The sequence below is a fragment of the Stegostoma tigrinum genome, chromosome 4 (genome assembly GCF_030684315.1).
Source record: "Stegostoma tigrinum isolate sSteTig4 chromosome 4, sSteTig4.hap1, whole genome shotgun sequence".
In the NCBI taxonomy this organism is placed as follows: Eukaryota; Metazoa; Chordata; class Chondrichthyes; order Orectolobiformes; family Stegostomatidae; genus Stegostoma; species Stegostoma tigrinum.
Genome location: NC_081357.1, coordinates 130676385 through 130700298, shown reverse-complemented (window position 1 = coordinate 130700298; position 23914 = coordinate 130676385). Strand labels below are relative to the sequence as shown.

Here is a 23914-nt window from a genome sequence, read left to right as displayed (position 1 = left end):
GGGAAAAGGGAACAGTTTACTGAGTTGTGTGATCAACCCTAACCGTATTGAGCAGGCTCAAAGGGACACTTGGTCTACTCCTGCCCGTAGTCTCTATGTTCCTGTACCAGTTCAAATGTCTGAGGCATTCAACCTGTTGTAACAGCTGAGTGATTAAACTGAAGCATTGATTTATGACTGATCCCCTCTGGCCACCCTCCCTTCAGCTGTCGTGTACTTACTTGACACCCTACCCAACCACCCTACCCAACTTAACTTTCTACTCACCTGCCACTTACCTCACTCCCCTCTTACTCCTTTACCTCACTCAACTACCCCCATTCACTGGAACGTATTAAATATTCTTGAGCGTTAAAGAAAACTAATTACCCTTCAAATTATTAAATAACAATATTAAATCTTTAAAAGAAATCACTTATCATAAATCAATAAAAATAATAATGTTTAAAAATAACAAAACAAAGCAATGTAAAACCTGAAAAATATTACATAAGTTGGATTCCGCTTCCCTTTCAGTGTAAATCTCTATCTATGGTGTTTTTTGCTGCTGTTGTGGCGAGACCCCAGACCCTCTGATGTTCTGAGGGATCTACATTGAGACAGAACCTTACATTGTGGCCGTTCAGAGCAGACAGAACTGCATATCTGTCAGTGGGAGAAAGAACAGGATTGTTATTTAAAGTTCTAGTCTGTATATTCTGCTGCAGGTTTGTGACCCTGAAGCATTAGCTCTGTTTCTGTCCTCAGTTGCTGCTTGGGCTCCTGAGTTTCTCCAGCATATTCTGTTTTTGTTTTTGAGTTCTAGCATCTTCTGTATTTTGCTTTCATACTTTTAGCTGACAGGTGAAGAATCAGAGCTTCAGGATTTATCGTGCATCCAGCCCTGTCCCTTCTATTGAAACTGTTAAAATTTCAGGCTGAGTATTTCTCACCAATTAGAACACCTACGCTCTGTTTGCAGTAAACAACTGCACCTCCCAGTCGCAAACCATTTCAACTCCCCCTCCTATTCCTTAAACGACATGTCCATCCTGGGCCTCGTGCAGTGCCACAATGATGCCACCCGAAGGTTGCAGGAACAGCAACTCATATTCTGCTTGGGAACTCTGCAGCCCAATGGTATCAATGTGGATTTCACCAGCTTCAAAATCTCCCCTCCCCGACTCCATCCCAAAACCAGCTTGTCCCTGCCTCCGAGATAATGGGAACTGCAGATGCTGGAGAATCCAAGATAATAAAATGTGAGGCTGGATGAACACAGCAGGCCCAGCAGCATCTCAGGAGCACAAAAGCTGACGTTTCGGGCCTAGACCCTTCATCAGAGAGGGGGATGGGGAGAGGGAACTGGAATAAATAGGGAGAGAGGGGGAGGCGGACCGAAGATGGAGAGTAAAGAAGATAGGTGGAGAGAGTGTAGGTGGGGAGGTAGGGAGGGGATAGGTCAGTCCAGGGAAGACGGACAGGTCATGGAGGTGGGATGAGGTTAGTAGGTAGCTGGGGGTGCGGCTTGGGGTGGGAGGAAGGGATGGGTGAGAGGAAGAACCGGTTAGGGAGGCAGAGACAGGTTGGACTGGTTTTGGGATGCAGTGGGTGGGGGGGAAGAGCTGGGCTGGTTGTGTGGTGCAGTGGGGGGAGGGGACGAACTGGGCTGGTTTCGGGATGCAGTAGGGGAAGGGGAGATTTTGAAACTGGTGAAGTCCACATTGATACCATATGGCTGCAGGGTTCCCAGGCGGAATATGAGTTGCTGTTCCTGCAACCTTCGGGTGGCATCATTGTGGCACTGCAGGAGGCCCATGATGGACATGTCATCTAGGGAATGGGAGGGGGAGTGGAAATGGTTTGCGACTGGGAGGTGCAGTTGTTGGTTGCGAACTGAGCGGAGGTGTTCTGCAAAGCGGTCCCCGAACCTCCGCTTGGTTTCCCCAATGTAGAGGAAGCCGCACCGGGTACAGTGGATGCAGTATACCACATTGGCAGATGTGCAGGTGAACCTCTGCTTAATGTGGAATGTCATCTTGGGGCCTGGGATGGGGGTGAGGGAGGAGGTGTGGGGACAAGTGTAGCATTTCCTGCGGTTGCAGGGGAAGGTGCCGGGTGTGGTGGGGTTGGAGGGCAGTGTGGAGCGAACAAGGGAGTCACGGAGAGAGTGGTCTCTCCGGAAAGCTGACAGGGGAGGGGATGGAAAAATGTCTTGGGTGGTGGGGTCGGATTGTAAATGGCGGAAGTGTCGGAGGATGATGCGTTGTATCCGGAGGTTGGTAGGGTGGTGTGTGAGAAGGAGGGGGATCCTCTTGGGGCGGTTGTGGCGGGGGTGGGGTGTGAGGGATGTGTTGCAGGAAATGCGGGAGACGCGGTCAAGGGCGTTCTGGCCAGCAACCCCAGAGAAGACAGCCACACTGAGCCCTGCCGCATCTTCACCATCCCCCCAGACCTCCCACTGACTGAGGACGCACGGTCAGTCCTTAGCAAGGGGCTCACCTTCGTCCCCCTACAACCACACATCAACGAATACCAGTCACGGTTGGACATAGAGCAGTTTTTCCGCCGTCTTCGCCTCCATGCCTACTTCTTCAACCGGGAACCCAACCCTCCTTCCACTGACCCCTTCACCCGCTTCCAACACAAGTCCTCCTCCTGGACACCACCCCCAGGCCTCCTACCCTCCCTCGACCTCTTCATCTCCAACTGCCGTCGAGACATTAACCGCCTCAACCTCTCCACCCCTCTCACCCACTCCAACCTCTCCCCCGCAGAATGGGCAGCACTCCGCTCCCTCCGCTCCAACCCCAACCTCACCATCAAACCCGCAGACAAGGGTGGCGCAGTGGTAGTATGGCACACTGACCTCTACATCGCCGAGGCCAGACGCCAACTCTCCGACACCACCTCCTACCGCCTCCTCGATCATGACCCCACACCCGAGCACCAAACCATCATCTCCAACACCATTCAAGACCTCATCACCACAGGGGACCTCCCACCCACAGCCTCCAACCTCATTGTTCCCCAACCCCGCACGGCCCATTTCTATCTCCTTCCCAAAATCCACAAACCTGCCTGCCCTGGTCGACCCATCGTCTCAGCCTGCTCCTGCCCCACCGAACTCATCTCCACCTATCTGGACTCCATTTTCTCCCCTTTGGTCCAGGAACTCCCCACCTACGTCCGTGACACCACCCACGCCCTCCACCTCCTCCAGGACTTCCAATTCCCTGGCCCCCAACACCTCATATTCACCATGGACGTCCTGTCCCTGTACACCTGCATTCCGCATGCAGATGGCCTCAAGGCCCTCCGCTTCTTCCTGTCCCGGAGGCCCGACCAGTCCCCCTCCACCGACACTCTCATCTGCCTAGCTGAACTCGTCCTCACCCTCAACAACTTCTCTTTAGACTCCTCCCACTTCCTACAGACTAAGGGGGTGGCCATGGGCACCCGCATGGGCCCCAGCTATGCTTGCCTCTTTGTAGGTTACGTGGAACAGTCCCTCTTCCGCACCTACACAGGCCCCAAACCCCACCTCTTCCTCCGGTACATTGATGACTGTATCGGCGCCGCCTCTTGCTCCCCAGAGGAGCTCGAACAGTTCATTCACTTCACCAACACCTTCCACCCCAACCTTCAGTTCACCTGGGCCATCTCCAGCACATCCCTCACCTTCCTGGACCTCTCAGTCTCCATCTCAGGCAACCAGCTTGTAACTGATGTCCATTTCAAGCCCACCAACTCCCACAGCTACCTAGAATACACCTCCTCCCACCCACCCTCCTGCAAAAATTCCATCCCCTATTCCCAATTCCTCCGCCTCCGCCGCATCTGCTCCCACGATAAGACATTCCACTCCCGCACATCCCAGATGTCCAAGTTCTTTTAGGACCGCAACTTTCCCCCCACAGTGATCGAGAACGCCCTTGACCGCATCTCCCGCATTTCCCGCAACACATCCCTCACACCCCACCCCCGCCACAACCGCCCCAAGAGGATCCCCCTCGTTCTCACACACCACCCTACCAACCTCCGGATACAACGCATCATCCTCTGACACTTCCGCCATTTACAATCCGACCCCACCACCCAAGACATTTTTCCATCCCCTCCCCTGTCAGCTTTCCGGAGAGACCACTCTCTCCGTGACTCCCTTGTTCGCTCCACACTGCCCTCCAACCCCACCTTCCCGGCACCTTCCCCTGCAACTGCAGGAAATGCTACACTTGTCCCCACACCTCCTCCCTCACCCCCATCCCAGGCCCCAAGATGACATTCCACATTAAGCAGAGTTTCACCTGCACATCTGCCAATGTGGTATGCTGCATCCACTGTACCCAGTGCGGCTTCCTCTACATTGGGGAAACCAAGCGGAGGCTCGGGGACCGCTTTGCAGAACACCTCCGCTCAGTTCGCAACCAACAACTGCACCTCCCAGTCGCAAACCATTTCCACTCCCCCTCCCATTCCCTAGATGACATGTCCATCATGGGCCTCCTGCAGTGCCACAATGATGCCACCCGAAGGTTGCAGGAACAGCAACTCATATTCCGCCTGGGAACCCTGCAGCCATATGGTATCAATGTGGACTTCACCAGTTTCAAAATCTCCCCTTCCCCTACTGCATCCCTAAACCAGCCCAGTTTGTCCCCTCCCCCCACTGCACCACACAACCAGCCCAGCTCTTCCCCCCCACCCACTGCATCCCAAAACCAGTCCAACCTGTCTCTGCCTCCCTAACCGGTTCTTCCTCTCACCCATCCCTTCCTCCCACCCCAAGCCGCACCCCCAGCTACCTACTAACCTCATCCCACCTCCATGACCTGTCCGTCTTCCCTGGACTGACCTATCCCCTCCCTACCTCCCCACCTACACTCTCTCCACCTATCTTCTTTACTCTCCATCTTCGGTCCGCCTCCCCCTCTCTCCCTATTTATTCCAGTTCCCTCTCCCCATCCCCCTCTCTGATGAAGGGTCTAGGCCCGAAACGTCAGCTTTTGTGCTCCTGAGATGCTGCTTGGCCTGCTGTGTTCATCCAGCCTCACATTTTATTATCTATGTCCCTGCCTCCCTAACCTGTTCTTCCTCTCACCTATCCCCTCCTCCCACCTCAAGCCACACCTCCATTTCCTACCTTCTAACCTCATCCCAGCCCCTTGACCTGTCCATCCTCCCTGGACTGACCTATCCCCTCCCTACCTCCCCTCCTACACTCACGTCTACAGGATCCATCCCCGCCGGTGTAACTTGTCTGTCTCCTCTCCACCTATCTTCTCCTCTATCCATCTTCGATCCGCCTCCCCCTCTCTCCGTATTTATTTCAGAACCCTCTCCCCATCCCCCTTTTCCTAAGAAGGGTCTAGCCCCGAAACGTCAGCTTTTGTGCTCCTAAGATGCTGCTTGGCCTGCTGTGTTCATCCAGCTTCACACTTTATTATCTCTCATTATGCCACTTTGTTATGTAATTCCCAAGTTTATTTCAAACATTTGTAAATAAGTGGTCTCATTTCTGTTGTTACACAGAAGAATGCATAGCTGTGTGTAGTGATTGGAACGATGTCAGCCAGATGGACCTCACAGAATCTGTGTTCCCTGATTGGGGCTGTTAACCTGGCCCAATCAGGGAGCCCTAGCTGTCAGGCGTAAACAGAAGTATCAGACACCTGTTCCCTCTGAGAGCTGGTCCTGAGGGAACTGAGTCAGTGTGAAGGACTTTCCACATGTAAATCGAAGGTGAGTTGGTGACAGGATACTGGCCTTGGTGGAGTTATTTCACTGACAAAATTGGTGTCCAAACCACTGGTGAAAACTTCAAGAATACAATTTAAATCATATGGAACTGGACTTACTTAGATCGTGTGCTTGAATATTCCTAATAATGTTCTCTAACATGCACAAGCACTCATTGTAAAGATCCATGTCATAGGAGATATGGCAACTTAAATTTGTTCTTACTATTAAAGGTTAAAGTAAGTAGATGCCAAATTACCTGTTCCCACTTCAAAACCTGTTGTTCAAGTGGGGACTTGATCAAAATATTAATATTAACACTGTTGCATGGATTTTATTGTTCTAAAGCCAAATGGTGGTGGAGATATCAAGTTGTGCCTGTGTTTTGCGCAGCACTAATAAAATGGATCAGTTTGTCATTGTCAGCAGGTATGTACAGGGGCAATGTATTTCACATAAATCCAAGGTGACAGCTTGATGTTGATTCGTGGCTGCCTCCATCCTTTCTCCAATCTTTCATTTCACGTTTAACAAATTGAAATATGCCCTGACAATCAGAAAATTGATTATTTTTCCAGTTTTCACCATTGCCTAAGATTCATTAGTTTTGGAATGCAGTGCAGTTACATTTCTGTACTCAGAGCATTTTAGTTTCACGCTTCCTAATGCTGAATTGGTGTTGAGAAGTATTTCATAAAACCTTAACTTATGGACAAGTCAGAATCTGTTTTGATTTAAGTGCATAGTATTTGCAAACTTGGCACTTAATTTTATAAAAATGAAGATAAATAGCATTCGGCCGCAGTTAAGTTACATGAGAGTGATGAGGAATAGTACCCCAACAGCTGAACTGGTTTCTGTTCTCTGGTGACAAATTGATTGACTATAATGTGTGACCAGTTCTGTTCACCTTAACTTGATATTCTGTATGTCTAGAAGGTTTGTTGAAAATTGGCAAACTTACAAATTCATTAAGGAAAATTTGCTTCCTGTAAAACAAACGCCTATGGTATGAGATACTGATGGATGTAGGTGTGTGATGCTTTACTGACCATGATCAAAATCATCTGAGATTAAATATTAAGGTGCTAGGCCAAAGAGAGAGGACTGGAAATCCTGGAGAAGGCTCTCTGGCAGAAACATGGTGAGGCCTGGAAATCCTAGAGCAGGCTCTTTGGCAGAAGCATGGTGAGGTTGGTAAATCCTGGAGGAGGCTCTCTGGCAGAGGCCTGGTGAGGTCTGGAACGCCTGGAGCAGGCTTTCTGGCAGAGGCGTGGTGATAGTTGGAAAGCCTGGAGCAGGATCCTGGTGGAGGCATGGTGAGGTCGGGAAATCCTGGAGCAGGCTCTCTGGCAGAGGCATGGTGAGGTCTGGAAAGCCTGGAGCAGGCTTTCTGGCAGAGGCGTGGTGATGGTTGGAAAGCCTGGAGCAGGATCCTGGTGGAGGCATGGTGAGGTCAGGAAATCCTGGAGCAGGCTCTCTTGCAGAAGCATGGTGAGGTTTGGAAAGCCTGGAGCAGGTTTTCTGGCAGAGGCACGGTGATGGTTGGAAAGCCTGGAGCAGGATCCTGGTGGAGGCATGGTGAGGTCTGGATATCCTGGAGCAGGCTCACTGGCAGAGGCATGGTGCGGTCTGGAAAGCCTGGAGCAGGATCATGGTGAGGTCTGGAAATCCTGGAGCAGGCTTTCTGGAACAGGTATGGTGATGGTTGGAAAGCCTGGAGCAGGATCCTAGTGGAGGCATGGTGAGGTCTGGAAATCCTGGAGCAGGCTCTCTGGCAGAAGCATGGTGAGGTCTGGAACTCCTGGAGCAGGTTCTCTGGCAGAGGCATGGTGATGGTTGGAAAGCCTGGAGCAGGATCCTGGTGGAGCCATGGTGATGGTTGGAAAGCCTGGAGCAGAATCCTGGTGGAGGCATGCTGATGGTTGGAAAGCCTGGAGCAGGATCCTGGTGGAGGCATGGCGAGGACTGTGGCAGTGGAAAGGACATTAGACTCTCTTAAGATTTTTTATCTTATCTTAGATTAAGTTAATGTGATTGGTGTCATGTATGTACAGTAAAGTTACACACTGTACTCACTGTATGTCTACATTGAATACACGTGACAATAAATGATTCAATTCAATTATTACAGGGGATAAAAGCTATGGTTTATGGGCTAACATATTGGGTAGTAGATTGGCTGGCTATAAGAAAGTAGAGTGTAGGAATAAATGAAATGTGAGGCTGGATGAACACAGCAGGCCAAGCAGCATCTCAGGAGCACAAAAGCTGACGTTTCGGGCCTAGACCCTTCATCAGAAGGGTCTAGGCCCGAAACGTCAGCTTTTGTGCTCCTGAGATGCTGCTTGGCCTGCTGTGTTCATCCAGCCTCACATTTTATTATCTTGGAATCTCCAGCATCTGCAGTTCCCATTATCTCTGTAGGAATAAATGGGTCTTTTTCACATTGGGAGGATGTTGGAAACGCTGTGGCACAGGGGCTAGTGCTAGATCCTCAACTTTCTAGAATGTATATTATGTAAATTAGTTGGTTGAAAGGTCCAAAGGTGTGGGAGCTAAATTTGCTGATGACACAAATAGAAGTAGAAAAGTGAGTTGCGAAGAGAACATAATGATCTGATGAAGGAATAAAGATTAAGATAGATAATGGGCAAATATCTGGTAACTGGAGTTTATTTTGGCAGAAAGAATAAAAGAACATGTATGATCTAAATGGTGAGTGGTTGCAGAGCTCTGAGATACTGACAGATCTGGCTATCCTAATGCGTGAATTACAAAAGGTTAGTCTGCAGGTAATCAGGAAAACTAAAAGAATGTTTTGTTTCGTGGTGAGGAGAATTGAATGCAAGAGCAGGAAGGCTGTGCTGAAATTGGAGAGATGACATCCTAACGGTACTATCTCTAGACTATTAATCCAGAAACGCAGTTCATGTTCTGGGGATCTGGGTTCAAATGCTGCCATGGCAGTTGGTGGAATTTGAATTCGGTAATAATCTGGAATTAAGATTCTACTGATGACCACGAAACCATTGTTAATTATTTGAAAAGCTTGTCTGGTTCTCTCGGGAGAGAAATCTGCCATCCCCACCTGGCCTAGCCAACATGTGACTCCAGATCCACAGCAATGTGTTTGAGTCTCAACTGTATTCTGTAATGGCCTCGCAAACCACTCAGTTCAAAGGCAGTTAGGGATGGGCAGTAAATGCCATCTAGCTAGTGAGACACACAAACCCGTGAGTGAATTTAAACAAAAATTGTACGGGGCGTTGGTGGGACTGCATCTGGAGTACTGTGTAAAACTGGTCACCTTACAGAATGTCCTTTAATACCCTTACAGAAGGATATTAATGTGATGGAAACAACGCAGTGATGAGCTGGAGGAGCACAGCAGGCCGGGCAGCATCAGAGGGGCAGGAAAGTTGACGTATTGGGTCGGGACCCTTCTTCAGAAACCCAGCCCGACACGTCAGCTTTCCTGCTCCTCTGATGCTGCCTGGCCTGCTGTGTTCATCCAGCTCCACACTGTGTTATCTCTGACTCCAACTCACGTAGTTCTTGCTATCTCTTAATGTGCTGGAAGGTTTATTAGGTTAATACCTGGAGTGAGCATGTTGCCTTTATAAGGAAAGGCTGGACAGGCTAGGCCTGTATCCACTGGAGATTAGAAGAGTCGGAAGTGACTGAATTGAAACATATAAGATCCTACGGGACCTAGACTGGGTCGGATGAACTGTCAGTTAGAAAGGCATACACTCGACAGGGATAATCAGCATGGCTTCACCCCTAATCATGCCTTACAGATTTCATTGAATTCTTTGAGGAAGAGACACAGAAGATCGATGGGAATAGTGCAGTGGGTGTTGTCTACATGGATTTTGTGTCAGGCATTTGACTAGGTACCATGTGGCAGACTGGTCAAACAAAAATGAAATCCCATGTAGCACAGGGGAATGTGTCGAATTGGATCCCAAGTTGGCTTAGTAACAGGAGACAATGGGTAATGGTCAATGGCTGCCCTTGCAAATGGAGATTTGTTTCATGAAGTGTTCTGGAACGTTGGTGTTGAGACCCGTGCTGTTGTTTTATACATTAATGATTTAGATTTTAATGTGGGGAACGCAGCTGGGAAATTTGCAGACGGAACAAAATTTTGGCCATATAATGGATAGTGTGGGGGATAGCTGTAAGCTCCAACATGGTAAAGTTGGGTTGGTGGAATGGGCAGGCAAGCAGATGGAGTTCCACTCTGACAAGTTTAAGCAGGTCAAACAGTAAAAGGGAATACCCAATAAATAGGAATATACTGAGTGGGTTGGATGAAGCAAGAGATCTTGATGTGCAAGTGCACAGGTCCCTAAAGGTAGCAGTGCAGGTCGATAAGGTTATAAAGAAGACATACGGAACTTTCATTTTTCGTAAATTGTCAGAAGTGTAGAATACAGAAGTAGGCATATAATGATAAAAGTGTCTAAGTCACTGGTGAGGCCACAACTGAAGTATTGTGTGCAGTTCTGGTCACCACGTGTAGGAAGGACATAATTTTTCTGGGCACCGTGCAGCGAAGATTTATAAGAATGTGCGCAGAGCTGGAGTCCTGTAGCTGCAAGGAGATACTGGAGAGGTTGGGGTTGTTTTCCTTGGAATGGAGAAGGCTGAGGGGTGACATGATTGTGGTATACAAAATTGTGAGGGGTATACGTAGGCAGCTGGAACCAGCTTCCCTTGCTAGAGAGTTCAAAAACCAGGGGTCATAGATTCAAGCAAAGTGGCAGAAGGATTTGGGGGATGTGAAGAAAAGTTTTTTTAATAGAGGGTGATGGGTGTCTGGAATTCACTACTTGAGTTAGTTTCTGAAGGCAGAGACTCTAAACTCTTTCAGAAAGAACTTGAATCTGCACTTTTTGTACTTTAAGCTGCAGGGCTATGGGCTGTGTGCATGAAGGTGGGATTACAAAGAGCATCTGGAGTGTCTTTGAGTTGACATGGACAAGATGGACCAAATGTCCCCTTTCTGAGCTATATTATCACTCTAATTTCAAAGGGTTGTGAATCCGTGGAAATTCCTTCCTCAAAAGGCAGTGGATGCAAAATGGTTACATATTTTTAATGCCTTGGCAGAGGTGGATAGATTCTTGACCGCCAAGAGTTTGAACAATTATCAGGGATATACAGGAATTTAGAGTTGTGGTGAGAATCAGATAAGCCATAATCTTATTAAAGAACAGAGCAGGCTCACAGGGCCCGGTCCCTTGTTTGTGTGTTTGTGAGTCAGAATAATTATTTTTTAACAAGTCTTGATGCCAGTGTTGCTGTTGAATTTGAATTCAGTAATTTGATTTGATTTGCCTGTATACCATTGACAAAAGCACAAGTCAGGAGTGTGATGGATACTCGCCATTTGTCTGGGTGAATGCAGCTCCAACAACACTCAAGAAGCTCAGCACCGTCCAGGATGAAGCAGTCCACCCTGTCCACCACCCACAACATTTACTGTCTTCACTGCTGATGCGTAGTAGCAGCAGTGTGTACCATCTACAAGATGCAGTTCAGTAACCCACCAGGCTCCGATCACAGCACCTTCAAACCAGGGTCACCTTGATGGTTAACGTCCGCAAGTCCGAGAGAACGCCAACCCCTGCAGGTTTCCCTCCAAGGGACTCACCATCCTGACTTGGAAATATATCACTCTTTCTTTCACAGTTTCTGGGAGGCAATTCTGGAATTCCCTCCCGAACAGAACTGTGGGTGCCACTACATGCCAGGAATTGAGGCATTTCACCTCAAAGACAATGAAGGATGGAGTAGCCAATGACACTCCATGAACAAGTTTTAATTGCAGATGATCCATGATTAAATTGCAGCAAATGGAACTACTGATTTCACTTACAAATTCTTTCAGTGAAAGTGACTGATTCAAGTCACTTGTAAATCTAGAGCAGAGGTCCTTCAACCCTCTTCCACTCATCAATGAAATCTTGTCTCATCTGTTTTTATTGCGAATTCCATATTCACATCTACCGCCCAATAACCTTAATTTCCATTGAGCTCCTCTTCCACTGCTTTCTGAGACTGTTCCAAACCTGCACAGCGTCTGAGAAAATGCATCTCCCTTCAGCTTTCACATTCAGGATGACCTCTAATTTAAAGCATTGCTCCTGAGTTATAGACCTACTCACAACAGAAAATATCCTTCCCTTGTCCAGTGTGTCAAGTCCATTCCGGATCTTACAAATTTGAATGAAATCACACCTGCTGTTCTAAACTCCAGTAAAAACAAGCCAAGCCTGTCCAATCTATCCTCTTCAGACAGCCCACTTGTTTCAGGTATTAAGTAAATCTCCTGTGAATCCCCTCCAATGCTTTTAGTCCTTCCTTAAACAAGGAGATCAAACTGCACACAGTAGTTGAAGGGGACTCACAAATGCCCTGTAAAATTGAAATAGAATGTGCTTTCTTTTAATTTCTATTCCTGCTGTAAAAAAGGAGTGCATTCCATTCACTGCCTTTAGCTACTCATTGTAACTCCACCCTGATTTTTTCCTTCAGCTCGCTAGTGTAGCTGGTTGCCAGTCGCGTGGGTTGTGTTCCCACTTGATGGAGATTACCATGATGAACTCTCCTTCACAACCTTTTGCCACACCTGAGGTGTGGTGATCTTCAGGTTAAATTCCCTACCAGTCACCTCCATCTTATGAGATAGCAATTGTATGGTCTGGTAGGACCAAGGCGATTTTACTCCTGATCACTCTGCACCTTGGAATTTTGAATCATTCCTCATTTAGATAATCTCTGCTTTTTTTTTATTTTTCCTGTCAAAGTGAGCAATATCACTTTTTTCCACATTATACTCCATCTGCCAGACTCTTGCCAACTCACTTGACCTACAAAAATCTGTCTGTACATTATCCGACTGATAATTATCTGACTACTTTGCCAACATGCTTTTAAACCCCTTTCTAAGTGATAGATATAAATTGTTAAATGTTGAGGGGCCAGCATAGACCCCTGTAGAGCCCTACTCCCCATATCCTGCCAACTGGCGAATGACCCATTTATTTACGTGTTGTGCTCTGCTTTCTGCTGGCCACCACATGCCAGTAGATTATCCCTACACTTTATCCCCTACGTTGTTTTGTGGGCTGTTATCAAATGCCTTCTGGGAATCGAATTGTAAACATCAGAGTGCTCCCATTTTTTCGCAGCACATCTTACTCGTTCAGCATTTCAGTGTATTGGTTAAACGTAAATTTCCTTTTACAAAATCGTGCTGACTCTTCTCAATTACCTCAAAGTTTTCCAAGCCGCCAGCTCTAACCTCCTCAGTGATTCTCTTGGGGAGAGTGTTTGAACCATGCATCAGGCTAACCGACCTGTAGTTAATTGCTTTCTGCCTCCTTGCTGCCTTGAATAAAGGGTGAGTTTTTACTACTTTACAGTCTGGTAGACGCTTTTCTGAATCTAATAGATTTTAGCAAGTTAATACCAACGTATTTACTACCTCAGAGATAATGGGAACTGCAGATGCTGGAGAATTCCAAGATAATAAAATGTGAGGCTGGATGAACACAGCAGGCCAAGCAACATCTCAGGAGCACAAAAGCTGACGTTTCGGGCCTAGACCCTTCATCAGAGAGGGGGATGGGGAGAGGGAACTGGAATAAAACTGGAATAAATTTTATTCCAGTTCCCTCTCCCCATCCCCCTCTCTGATGAAGGGTCTAGGCCCGAAACGTCAGCTTTTGTGCTCCTGAGATGTTGCTTGGCCTGCTGTGTTCATCCAGCTCCACATTTTATTATTTACTACCTCATTGGCTATGTCAGTTCAGATCCAAGGATGAAATCTGTTGGCACCTGGAAATTTGTCAAACCACAGCTCTATCAGGTTGTTCAGTACCACTTGCCTAGTGATTATAATTTCCTCACTCCTTTCACTCTCCTGGTTTACTGTATTATTGATTTTGGAGAATGTCAGATAATTGAACAGCATCAACAGTCTGCACCAAGAGAGCCTGAGAGACAATTACTGCAGGCTTGGCTGCCATGGATGAGAGTTGTTCTTGTGCTTTTCTTTTAGGGTTAGGGTTAGGGTATTTTCTATAATGGAAAATTCTGGAAATGATAGTATCTGTTGGGAGAGGAACAGGGCTTTTGCTCAGCTGATGACCGTCAATTAGAACTGGGAAAAGTTAGAAATTTTCAAGCGAGTGCAAGGGAGGAGGTTGGAAAAAGATCAAAAAGGGACAAATTGGAAAACAAGAAAGATTAAATAAAACCTGAAAGAACCATGGATGCTATAATTCAGAAACAAAAACAGAAATTGTCAGAAAAGCTTAGCAGGTCTGGCAACATGTGAGGAAAAAAATGAGAGTTAACATTTCAGGTCCAATGACCTTTCCTCAGAACAGAGAAGATTAAATGATGAATTCTGATGGGAGTGGTCACAGGAAACGTTGTACCTACAGAGGAAGTGTGAATGTTAGACTGATCAATAGTTGCCTTTCAAAAGTGAAAATGTGTGAGAAATTCTCATTTTCAAAGCCGTTTTATCAATGTGAATCGGGAGTTAAACATGGGGATTTTCTGGTTTATATAGCCAAATCCAATGTGATGAAGGGGTCATAGATGGATTTTAATGTAATTATAAATGTAGGTAATAAGCATAAGGGAACATTTTAAGCAAAACATTCTTGCAAAGTCAGAAATGAGAAATGTATGTTCATTCTTCTAGACCCTTAGACAGAATAATCAGTTTTCTGGTTGGATACTATGGCTGTGCTCCAGCAGGATTCCTGTTATCTAATTTAATAATTTAACACTAATCCATAGACTTGAGGCAGAGAGATGTCAAAGATTGTTCGCCAGCACTACTTTAGACCCATCTGAGGTCAGATCTATTGGATTTGAAATTGAGCTAACTAAATTAAGAAATAAGAGCTGATAAGAGCTCCATTGTCTGAAGATTCTTAAGCAATACAGTTTCTACTGATCCAGATACTTGTCAAAAAGGGAAATGAGTTATAAGATCCATTCCAAGGAAGATTCTGAAGTGTAATAAAAGCAGTAAAGAAAAATCACCCAAAAGCATCTTAACACCTTGGTGAAAGTAAGAGCTGCTGATGCTGGAGTCAGAAATAACAGTGTGGAGCTGGAGGAACACAGCGGCCAGGCAGCATCAGAGGAGCAGGAGCAGGAAATCAGAAGACTAGAAAATGAAGAAGAGTCCTGACCTGAAGTCTCAGCTTTCCTGCTCCTCTGATGCTGCCTGGCCTGTTGTGTTCTTCCAGCTCCACACTGTGTTTCATCTTGGAGAATGCCTGTTCAGTTAAACAAAACAGTAAATACTTCAGTAAGAACAACTCAGGAAGGGAGAAAATTAGTTTGAAGTAAATCCATAAACTTTTAACTGCCTGAAACAAAAGGTAAACTGAAGGAAAAATGTAGGGCATGCACATGCAAATTAAAAACCAATAGAGGTGAATGAGCGAAGGAACTTTGGTGGAGAACAGAGGAGCAAAGTGGAAGTAACACGAAGGTACTGAGGTATCACTGGAGGGTGTTTAAGAAGAGGGAAAAACAAAAAGCAATTTAAAAAGCAATGAAGATTGAGAGAGTTACAGCAGAACCTGCTGGGACAGACTAAGCAGGGTCTTTCTGGTAACATAATTGGCAGCAAAATATTAGGTCTTGATTATTCCAGATGGCAAATTTAATGAGTCAAGCTGGTGTATGGTATTTTATAACAATGTTGATTTACCTGGCTCATTAAATCACAGAGATTGATTGATGGATTGACTTGTCACTGTGAATTGAAATCCTTCCCAGAATATCCTTGAAATTGATGAGCTAAATGGATCTTAATGGAAAAGCAATAGGAAGCTTCATAGTTCTGATACCATTTACCAACATCACTCACTCTTAATCAGGAAACAATTACCAAGCTTACAAGTCTGACATCTAAAGAAATCGTTAGGACGTTTTGTTTGACTGACTTTCAGTATAATTTATTGTCTTCACTTTACGACAGTGAATTTGTCACAGAGTTCTGTAGAGAGTGATCACTTCCTGAAATCTCACCAACTTGTGAAAGATGATGCAGTGATTCAAGTGAAATGACACTATTTTTAGAAAACATTATCCAGATATACCATGACATAAAGGTACATGATCAAAAACAACACAGAGTACTAACATTTGATGGAGAAGATATGTTTATGCCACACCTTCAGTTCTCAAGATGAACAAAACAGTTTACAGGCAGTAAGTTAGTTTTGAAGTAGTATTTGCTGTTATGTAAGCAAACAATCTAGCTAGTTTTAATGTAGTAAGTTACTGGAAAAGATGGCAGTGAAACCACCAGGTTTCTCATGTGAGAGTGTGTCAGGGATTAAAATTAGTTTGAATGCCTGGAGAACTTTCTTTGATATTGCCATGGGTTCAGGCCTCAGGGTAGGATGTTATCTGAAAGATGCCCCCTCTGTAATAGGTTTTTACTTTCTCGGGACTGCACTGAGTATCAGATTATGTGTTAGTGTCTTCTGCTGTTTGGCAGAGGCAAGGCTGATATCTACTAAATGCATGGATTCCTCACCAGAAACCCATCAGGCTAAATTTCCAATTTGGGGTCTAACTGATTTTCTTATTTTTAGGAGACTTTCTGTAACAGTATTTCTGCTGATATTAGGTTGCCTGTCTCGGGTTGGGAAGGCTGCACCAGCAGAAGCAAAATACTGACAAAGAAGCAATTGCTGAAATAAAATAGAAATTTCTGGAGAAACCCAGCAGGTCTGGCAGCATCTGTGGAGAGAAAGCAGTGTCAATGTTTCGGATCCAGTGATGCACCCTTTATTCTGAAGAGACGTCACTGAACCCAATATGTTAACATTGTTTTAGGACGTAGAACAGTACAGCACAGTACAGCTTCCGCCCACAATGTTGTGCCGAACTTTTACCCTAAACCTAAGGCCTATCTAACTCCTACCCCTACGTTATACTATCATCTATTTGCCTATCCAATAACAGCTTAAATGCCCCTAATGAGGCTGACTCCACTACCCGCTCTGGCAATGCATTCCACGCCCCTACCACTCTGAGTATAGAACCTACCTCTGACATCTCCCCTATATCTACCTCCACTCACCTTAAAACTATGCCCCCTCATAAAAGCCACCTCCACCCTAGGAAAGAGTCTCTAGCTGTCCACTCTATCTATACCTCGGATCATTTTGTACCCCTCTATCAAGTCACCTCTCATCCTTCATCATACTAAAGAGAAAAGCCCTAGCTCTCTCAACCTTTCCTCATAAGATCTTCCCTACATTCCAGGCAGCATCCTGGTGAATCTCCTCTGCACCTTTTCCAACACTTCCACATCTTTCCTGTAATGAGGCGACCAGAACTGGACACAATACTCCAGGTGTGGCCGAACCAGGCTTTTGTACAGCTGGAGCATAACTTCATGGCTTTTGAACTCAATCCCTCTATTAATGAAAGCTAACACACCATACGCCTTCTTAACAACTCTATCCACCTGGGTGGCAGCTTTCAGGGAACTGTGGGCATGAACCCTAAGATCCCTCTGCTCCTCCACAATGCCAAGAATCTTTCCGTTAACCCTGTTTTCTGCTTTCAAGTTTATCCTTCCAAAATGATTCACCTTATACTTTTCAGTGTTTGGGGATTAAGGAGGTGGGAGGCTCATTATAGGACTCCTTGTCACTGACCTGCTTTTGTAGCTACAGCATGTGTATGCCTTACCCAACCCAATTCCGTTTCTGGTCATTGGTAACCCCAAGATGGTAGTGGAAGATTCAGTGATGGTGAAACCATTGAGTGTGAAGGACGATGGTTAGATCTGTCGAGTTGGAAATGGTCATTGTCTGGCATCTGTTACTTGTCAGCCTTAAATAACTGCACAGAGGCTAGTATCCTGTCACCAGGTCACACTTTATTTACTTGGGCACAGTACACTGGCTGTGACCAGCCAGCTTGGGAGTCAGTCTCCTGAACTGTGGAAACTTTAAAGCCCGTTTATATGGATTAGCCAGGGCTCCCTGATGAGCCCAGGTTAATAACCCCAATCAAGGATCTTGCAGTCAACAAGGTCTACCTGATTCCAGTCACAACACAGCTCAAGCCTGGATATTGTTCCCACTCATGAATAAAACAAACCACTAATGTATTTCCATGACAGTAGGTTAATATTTCATTCAACTTCAAGCAAGTAAATTGTTGAAGTGAGATAATCTTTTCTTTTCCAGGTAGGAAGGAAAGAATACTTGACTTTCCTGTTTACCACTTATTGTCCTACTTCCATTCTGTCTTGTAGCTGAGCTTGGGTTCTACTACCTTGAGTTCCAGTTTTCATTGATTAAACTTGTCATTTTCTTCACAGAAATCACCGGCAAAGAAGTTGGGCCACGCAATTAGCAAGTCCCTTGGATGTGTTCCAAGTCGAGAACCACCTCATCCTATTTACCCAGAGATGCCAGAGAAACCTCTCGATTTGGCCCATATAGTGTGAGTAATGAACTTTTAGAGGAGATTTATGTGTAAATACTGGTGTAGCTTTTATGGAAACAAGTTAAAGCTTGAAATTGTCGCTAAGTAGAGTCAGGCATTGACTGACTACAGGAGCTTGCTATGCACTTTAAGCGGTCATCTTTATTTGTCATTTTCTAAAGTGGTAATTCAAGTTTGTGGCGATTGTTCACTCTGAGAGGGACTGCTTGTCATGATTACTGGTAATTTTGAACTGCATGTTCTCCCTTAATGCAATGAAAACCTGTGAGTTACAAAAAAGGAGTTCTGCTATCATTCTGGATACATTTTTAGGCCTGGCCAAGCTAGTGCATTAAAATAGAACAAATCTACACTACAGGAATAGTCATTCACCCTCCCATGGCCTACTGTTAATATAGAACAAGGCTGATCTGTACCTCCCCATCTTTATTCCTTAGAACATAGAACATAGAACAGTACAGCACAGAACAGGCCCTTCAGCCCACAATGTTGTGCCGACCATTGATCCTCATGGATGCACCCTCAAATTTCTGTGACCATATGCATGTCCAGCAGTCTCTTAAATGACCCCAATGACCTTGCTTCCACAACTGCTGCTGGCAACGCATTCCATGCTCTCACAACTCTCTGCGTAAAGATATCCTTACCTAAAGAAAACTGTTGACTGCTGTCTTAAAATTGCAATTCAGCCAGCATCATGGCTTATTTACATATTGCAATATAAATGAAGAATTTTTATTGAAACAATGCTAAAAAGTGTTATTAGCGTTGCAGTTTTTCCTTGATACAACATGCAATTGATGGTGATTCTTCTACCTTTGGGTTTCAGCTGGATCTGTTTGTACAATTTTATTGACATTTCTGGCAGAAATCTCTCCAAACAGGATGCATCTGCAATAATCACGATGCACCTTTTAAGAGACTTAACCAAAATTTCAGGAGTTAAGTCATGATCTGTTAATGCAGTTTGGGAGGATGAGAAATTGAGGACCATTGCCAGACTTCAGCACTTATTTCTAAAGTGCATAGTCAATTCGGAAGTTTTGACATCTAAAATAAATTGTATTTACCTTTTGTAGGATTGGTTGCATTGTTTGTGCCATTTAAACATTCTGACCATGGAGCTTAGATTTCCCAATCCGAGAATGAAATTTATGTAGAGCAACACATTAAGCTTCTCTGGTCAACATTCAAAGTATTTGGAATACAGTACTTCACAACATTGGACATGCATGCTAAGTGGGATGAACACTTTTAATGAAGAGTGCACTTCCTAGCAGCTTTTGTTCTTTAACAACATTTAACCAATTAATGCAACAATTACAGTAAAATGCATTTTGGTACAGATACAGCCCCGAAGTGTTTAGTTGCTCTGTTGTTGAATTATTTCAGCTGGTCTATTTGCTCCCTTTGGCTTTTTTTTTCCAAGCTGTTTCAACTTTTGCTGAAACCACTTTCAGAAAGCTTTGCTAAGCAAAGGTAGATTGATTTTTCAATAACAATACTGTTACAGTAGTGCCTGTCTAGGTACACTTTACTGATTATACTGCATATAAAATTCACACCTGTTGAATTCACAGTTTAGTTATTTTCAGAAAATAAAACTAAAAATAATAATAGCATTACGTAAATGTTGAGTGGATCATTATGTTCTCTTTGCTTAACCTAATAAGCTGTATGATAAGATCACTTATAAGTTAGCAATGTCCTTTATTCTGATACAGAGTGGATATAGACTTTTTATAAACTGATAAATGACAGTCTCCAGTGCCAAGTTGGGGTCTTCAATTATGCATTCAGAAATTTTGTACAATTCCATCAAGTTTTCACCAGGTCGTTATTACATGAGAAACTGCAGGATATGCATTTGTAGAGAAGCACAAGTAATAATGAAGCGCCATTTTGCATGCCATGCAGATATCAAATTCATAAATATAGTGATGCATTTTTTAAAGGCCCACTGACGTGGGTCTGATCTGCACCTTCAGGCCCTGTGTTGCTGTTTCATTTTGTAATTCAGTGCCACCTTGGATTGCATATATTCAAGCAGAACAAATTTAATATTCAACATGTTATCATATTGAATCACTTAGGCACCTGGCTTGAACAACAGAAGTATATTTTGAAACAAGTAGATGTAAATAGTTAAGTTTAACTTACCACCATTACAATCCACCCCACCAACATCTGAAACAGTACATTTAATGTCTGATTTATGCTGCCTCAGTAATACCGGCTCCCAATATGAACATTGACATCAGGTCATTTTTGGAATGGAATAGGATATCAATGGAGTTGTACTGCTATCATTGCATTCAGAGATGGGTGATGATTGTCCTTATGAAGAAGATGAACTCTGCATTCAGGAATCTTTACATTTATTTGAGATGGGAGCACCTCTGGCAGGATCAGCATTTATTTCCCTTGAGAATCTGGCAATGAGCTGCTGCCTGAAAGGGGAATTATCCTTCTAGTGAGCAACCTGCTGTGCATTTCTTTTACTTTGCTTTAATCCACCAGCTGTGTGCAATTCAGGGAATGTTGCCATCCGCTACACCTCAAATAAAATGTCCAGGTAAATTTGGGCTTTTCATCTGTGAGAGTAGACCCCTGAGAATTGATTGAAAGAATATAAGACAGTTGAAGATATTGTGAAGACACACTTGTAATATTTTTAAATGAACAACCAAGCTGAGACTGAGACCAAAATATTTATTTAGCAATAAGCAAATTTAGGGCTGAAATCAAGATGTTCTCTTTAACACACAGAAGGGACTTCCAGATTTAAAACTGTGAAAAGTAATAGCAATCTAATATTAACTTGAGAAAGACATTTGGGCAGAAAATGTGACTTATTTTAGTTTCCAAATATATGAAGTCCTTCTTGTCGCATTCTATGTGTGCTATTTTAATGGACATGCTTTAAAATACATGCATACATTTCTCCAATAAACCTTAAACAGCAACATTAACAGTTATTTATATCCTAGAATTATGAAAGTTAAGTCCCAAAAGATGACTTCATTGCTAATATTGCTTTCCTGTTGTTTTGTACATCATCTATTTGTTGTGTGATCTAATGGATTTTCTTTAAAAATAAGCAACCTTTTCAAATTAGAGAAATATAAAAGATTAATTATACAGCAGAGATGGTCTAAAAATATTCTTAATTGTTATTATATATGAGACCATTTATTAGAAACATTGAATAGATTTCACCTAATATTCGTGGACTTCATCTTTAGTTGAACCCATTTCCAACCCAAAAGCAATTTTTGAAGAATTAAATAATATTACCAATTTGCTGTGTTGAGGAAGTCAGCAGGACAACAACCATACAACAGGTGCATGAGATTTCACAGTGAGCTCATCTAAGGAGGAAATATCCAGTTTTATCTGATGACACTGGCAGATGTCGAGTAAACATTGTTTATATTCTGCATTTATTAAAATTTTGAAATAAATTTGACAAGAACCCGAGCTGTGTAAAACATTGATAATGGGAACTGCAGATGCTCGGGCCCGAAACGTCAGCTTTTGTGCTCCTGAGATGCTGCTTGGCCTGCTGTGTTCATCCAGCTCCACACTTTGTTATCTGTGTAAAACATTTTGTTGTAATTTTCTGGCACTTTGTTAGCTGTAATCCTTTGACAGAAATAAACCAATTACATGTATTCTGTAAATTAGGAAGATTACAATAACGTGCCCCTCTTCATATAACATGTTAGATAAACTATTCTAAAATTCCATTAATACTTCACTAATATGAGTGACCATGAAAGGCACAGTTTAAGTTCTCAGTCATTAATTATCATAATACCTGACAGTCTCCTTTTGGGGATGATATTACACCAGTTTTATTATAGAAATTTAATTTAAGCCCTTTACAGAAGATTTAGTTTCAGTTCAGCTCTCTGTCACATTGACCTTGTACAACTGTATTACAAATTGCTTTTTGAGTTTATTAAGATGAAGGTTACGTTTCAGAAAATTGTACTAATTAAATTAAATCTATTGTGCCTTAAGTGATTCATTGAATAGGACATATGCTCTTAGAAGGTGCACTGTTGAGAGTTTTATTCTATTGTTAGTCTTGTTCCTTTGACCTGCCAGGGCTTGACAGTTGTTCTTGATTTCTGAAGAATGAGATTTTTAAATTCCAAATTGCTGATCTCCTTTACTTTGAACACACACACAGCAACGTACACACACACACACACACACACACACACACACGTATACACAAACAGGCACACACATACACAAACAGACTCTCTCTCTCTCGCACATGCACACGCACACACACTCACGGCCACATACACATATACACAAACAGGCACACACAGCCACATGCACATATACATAAACAGGCACACACATACACAAACAGACACACACACTCACAAACACACACACACACAAACAGACACACACACACACAAACAGACACACACATACACAAACAGGCGCACACACACGCACACGCACACACACTCACACACTCACAGCCACATACACATATACACAAACAGGCACACACACACACATACACAAACAGGCACACACACACGCACACGCACACACACTCACAGCCACATACACATATACACAAACAGGCACACACACACACATACACAAACAGGCACACACACACGCGCACGCACACACACTCACGGCCACATACACATATACACAAACAGGCACACACAGCCACATACACATATATATAAACAGGCACACACACACAAACAGACACACACACACACAAACACACACACACATACACAAACAGACACACACACATACACAAACAGACACACACACACATACACAAACACACACACACACACACATACACAAACACACACACACACATACACATACACAAACAGACACACACATACGCGCACACACACACTCACAGCCACATACACATATACACAAACAGGCACACACAGTCACATGCACATATACATAAACAGGCACACACGCACACAAACAGACACACACACACACACACAAACAGATACACACACACACACATACACACATACACAAACAGGCGCACACACACTCACAGCCACATACACATATACACAAACAGGCACACACAGCCACATACACATATACACAAACAGGCACATGCACACGCACACACACGCACACGCACGCACACGCGCACGCACACATACACACACACACCATCACATCACATAAGCTTAGGCACAGATACCCACACAACCAGCTGAAATCTCAGCCAATCTATCCCTGAATGCAGTACATTAGGTCTCTTTAATAAATATAGATATGCACCAGGAAGTCAAAGGCTACCGATTGCAGCTCATTGAGCATTTTGAATGCTCAAGGCAAAGGACGCACTAATGGTGATGACAATGCAGGTGCAAGGTGCAGATCATTTGTGGTTGGAATAGAATGTTGCTGCTAAATCTCTTTATAAGCTTCCAACGGGGCTTTCAAACAGTGTTGTGGTGAATGATAACCTGCAGATGACTCTGAACAGAAAAGACTGTCATCTTAGAGAGCAGGATACAGTTTGTTAAAGCTCAGTGACTGAATACAGGATAGATTATCTGTTAGGCACACTTGCCATGACTAACAGGAAGCAGGAAAGACAATGTGTCTCTCTTTTAGGAATTCTTGCTAGGACAACTGG

At 44.1% G+C, this 23914-nt stretch overlaps 1 protein-coding gene across 12 annotated transcripts in view; it reads left to right on the top strand.

Moving 5' to 3' along the window:
- dtnba (dystrobrevin, beta a) overlaps window positions 1-23914 on the top strand; it is a 537031-nt gene that overhangs the window by 170966 nt on the left and 342151 nt on the right. For all 12 annotated transcript variants that reach the window (XM_048530760.2, XM_048530769.2, XM_048530766.2 and 9 more), the window contains one exon: window positions 18113-18237. In XM_048530760.2, the coding sequence (XP_048386717.1) occupies window positions 18113-18237 (125 nt within the window). The remainder of the gene's footprint in view (window positions 1-18112; window positions 18238-23914) is intronic.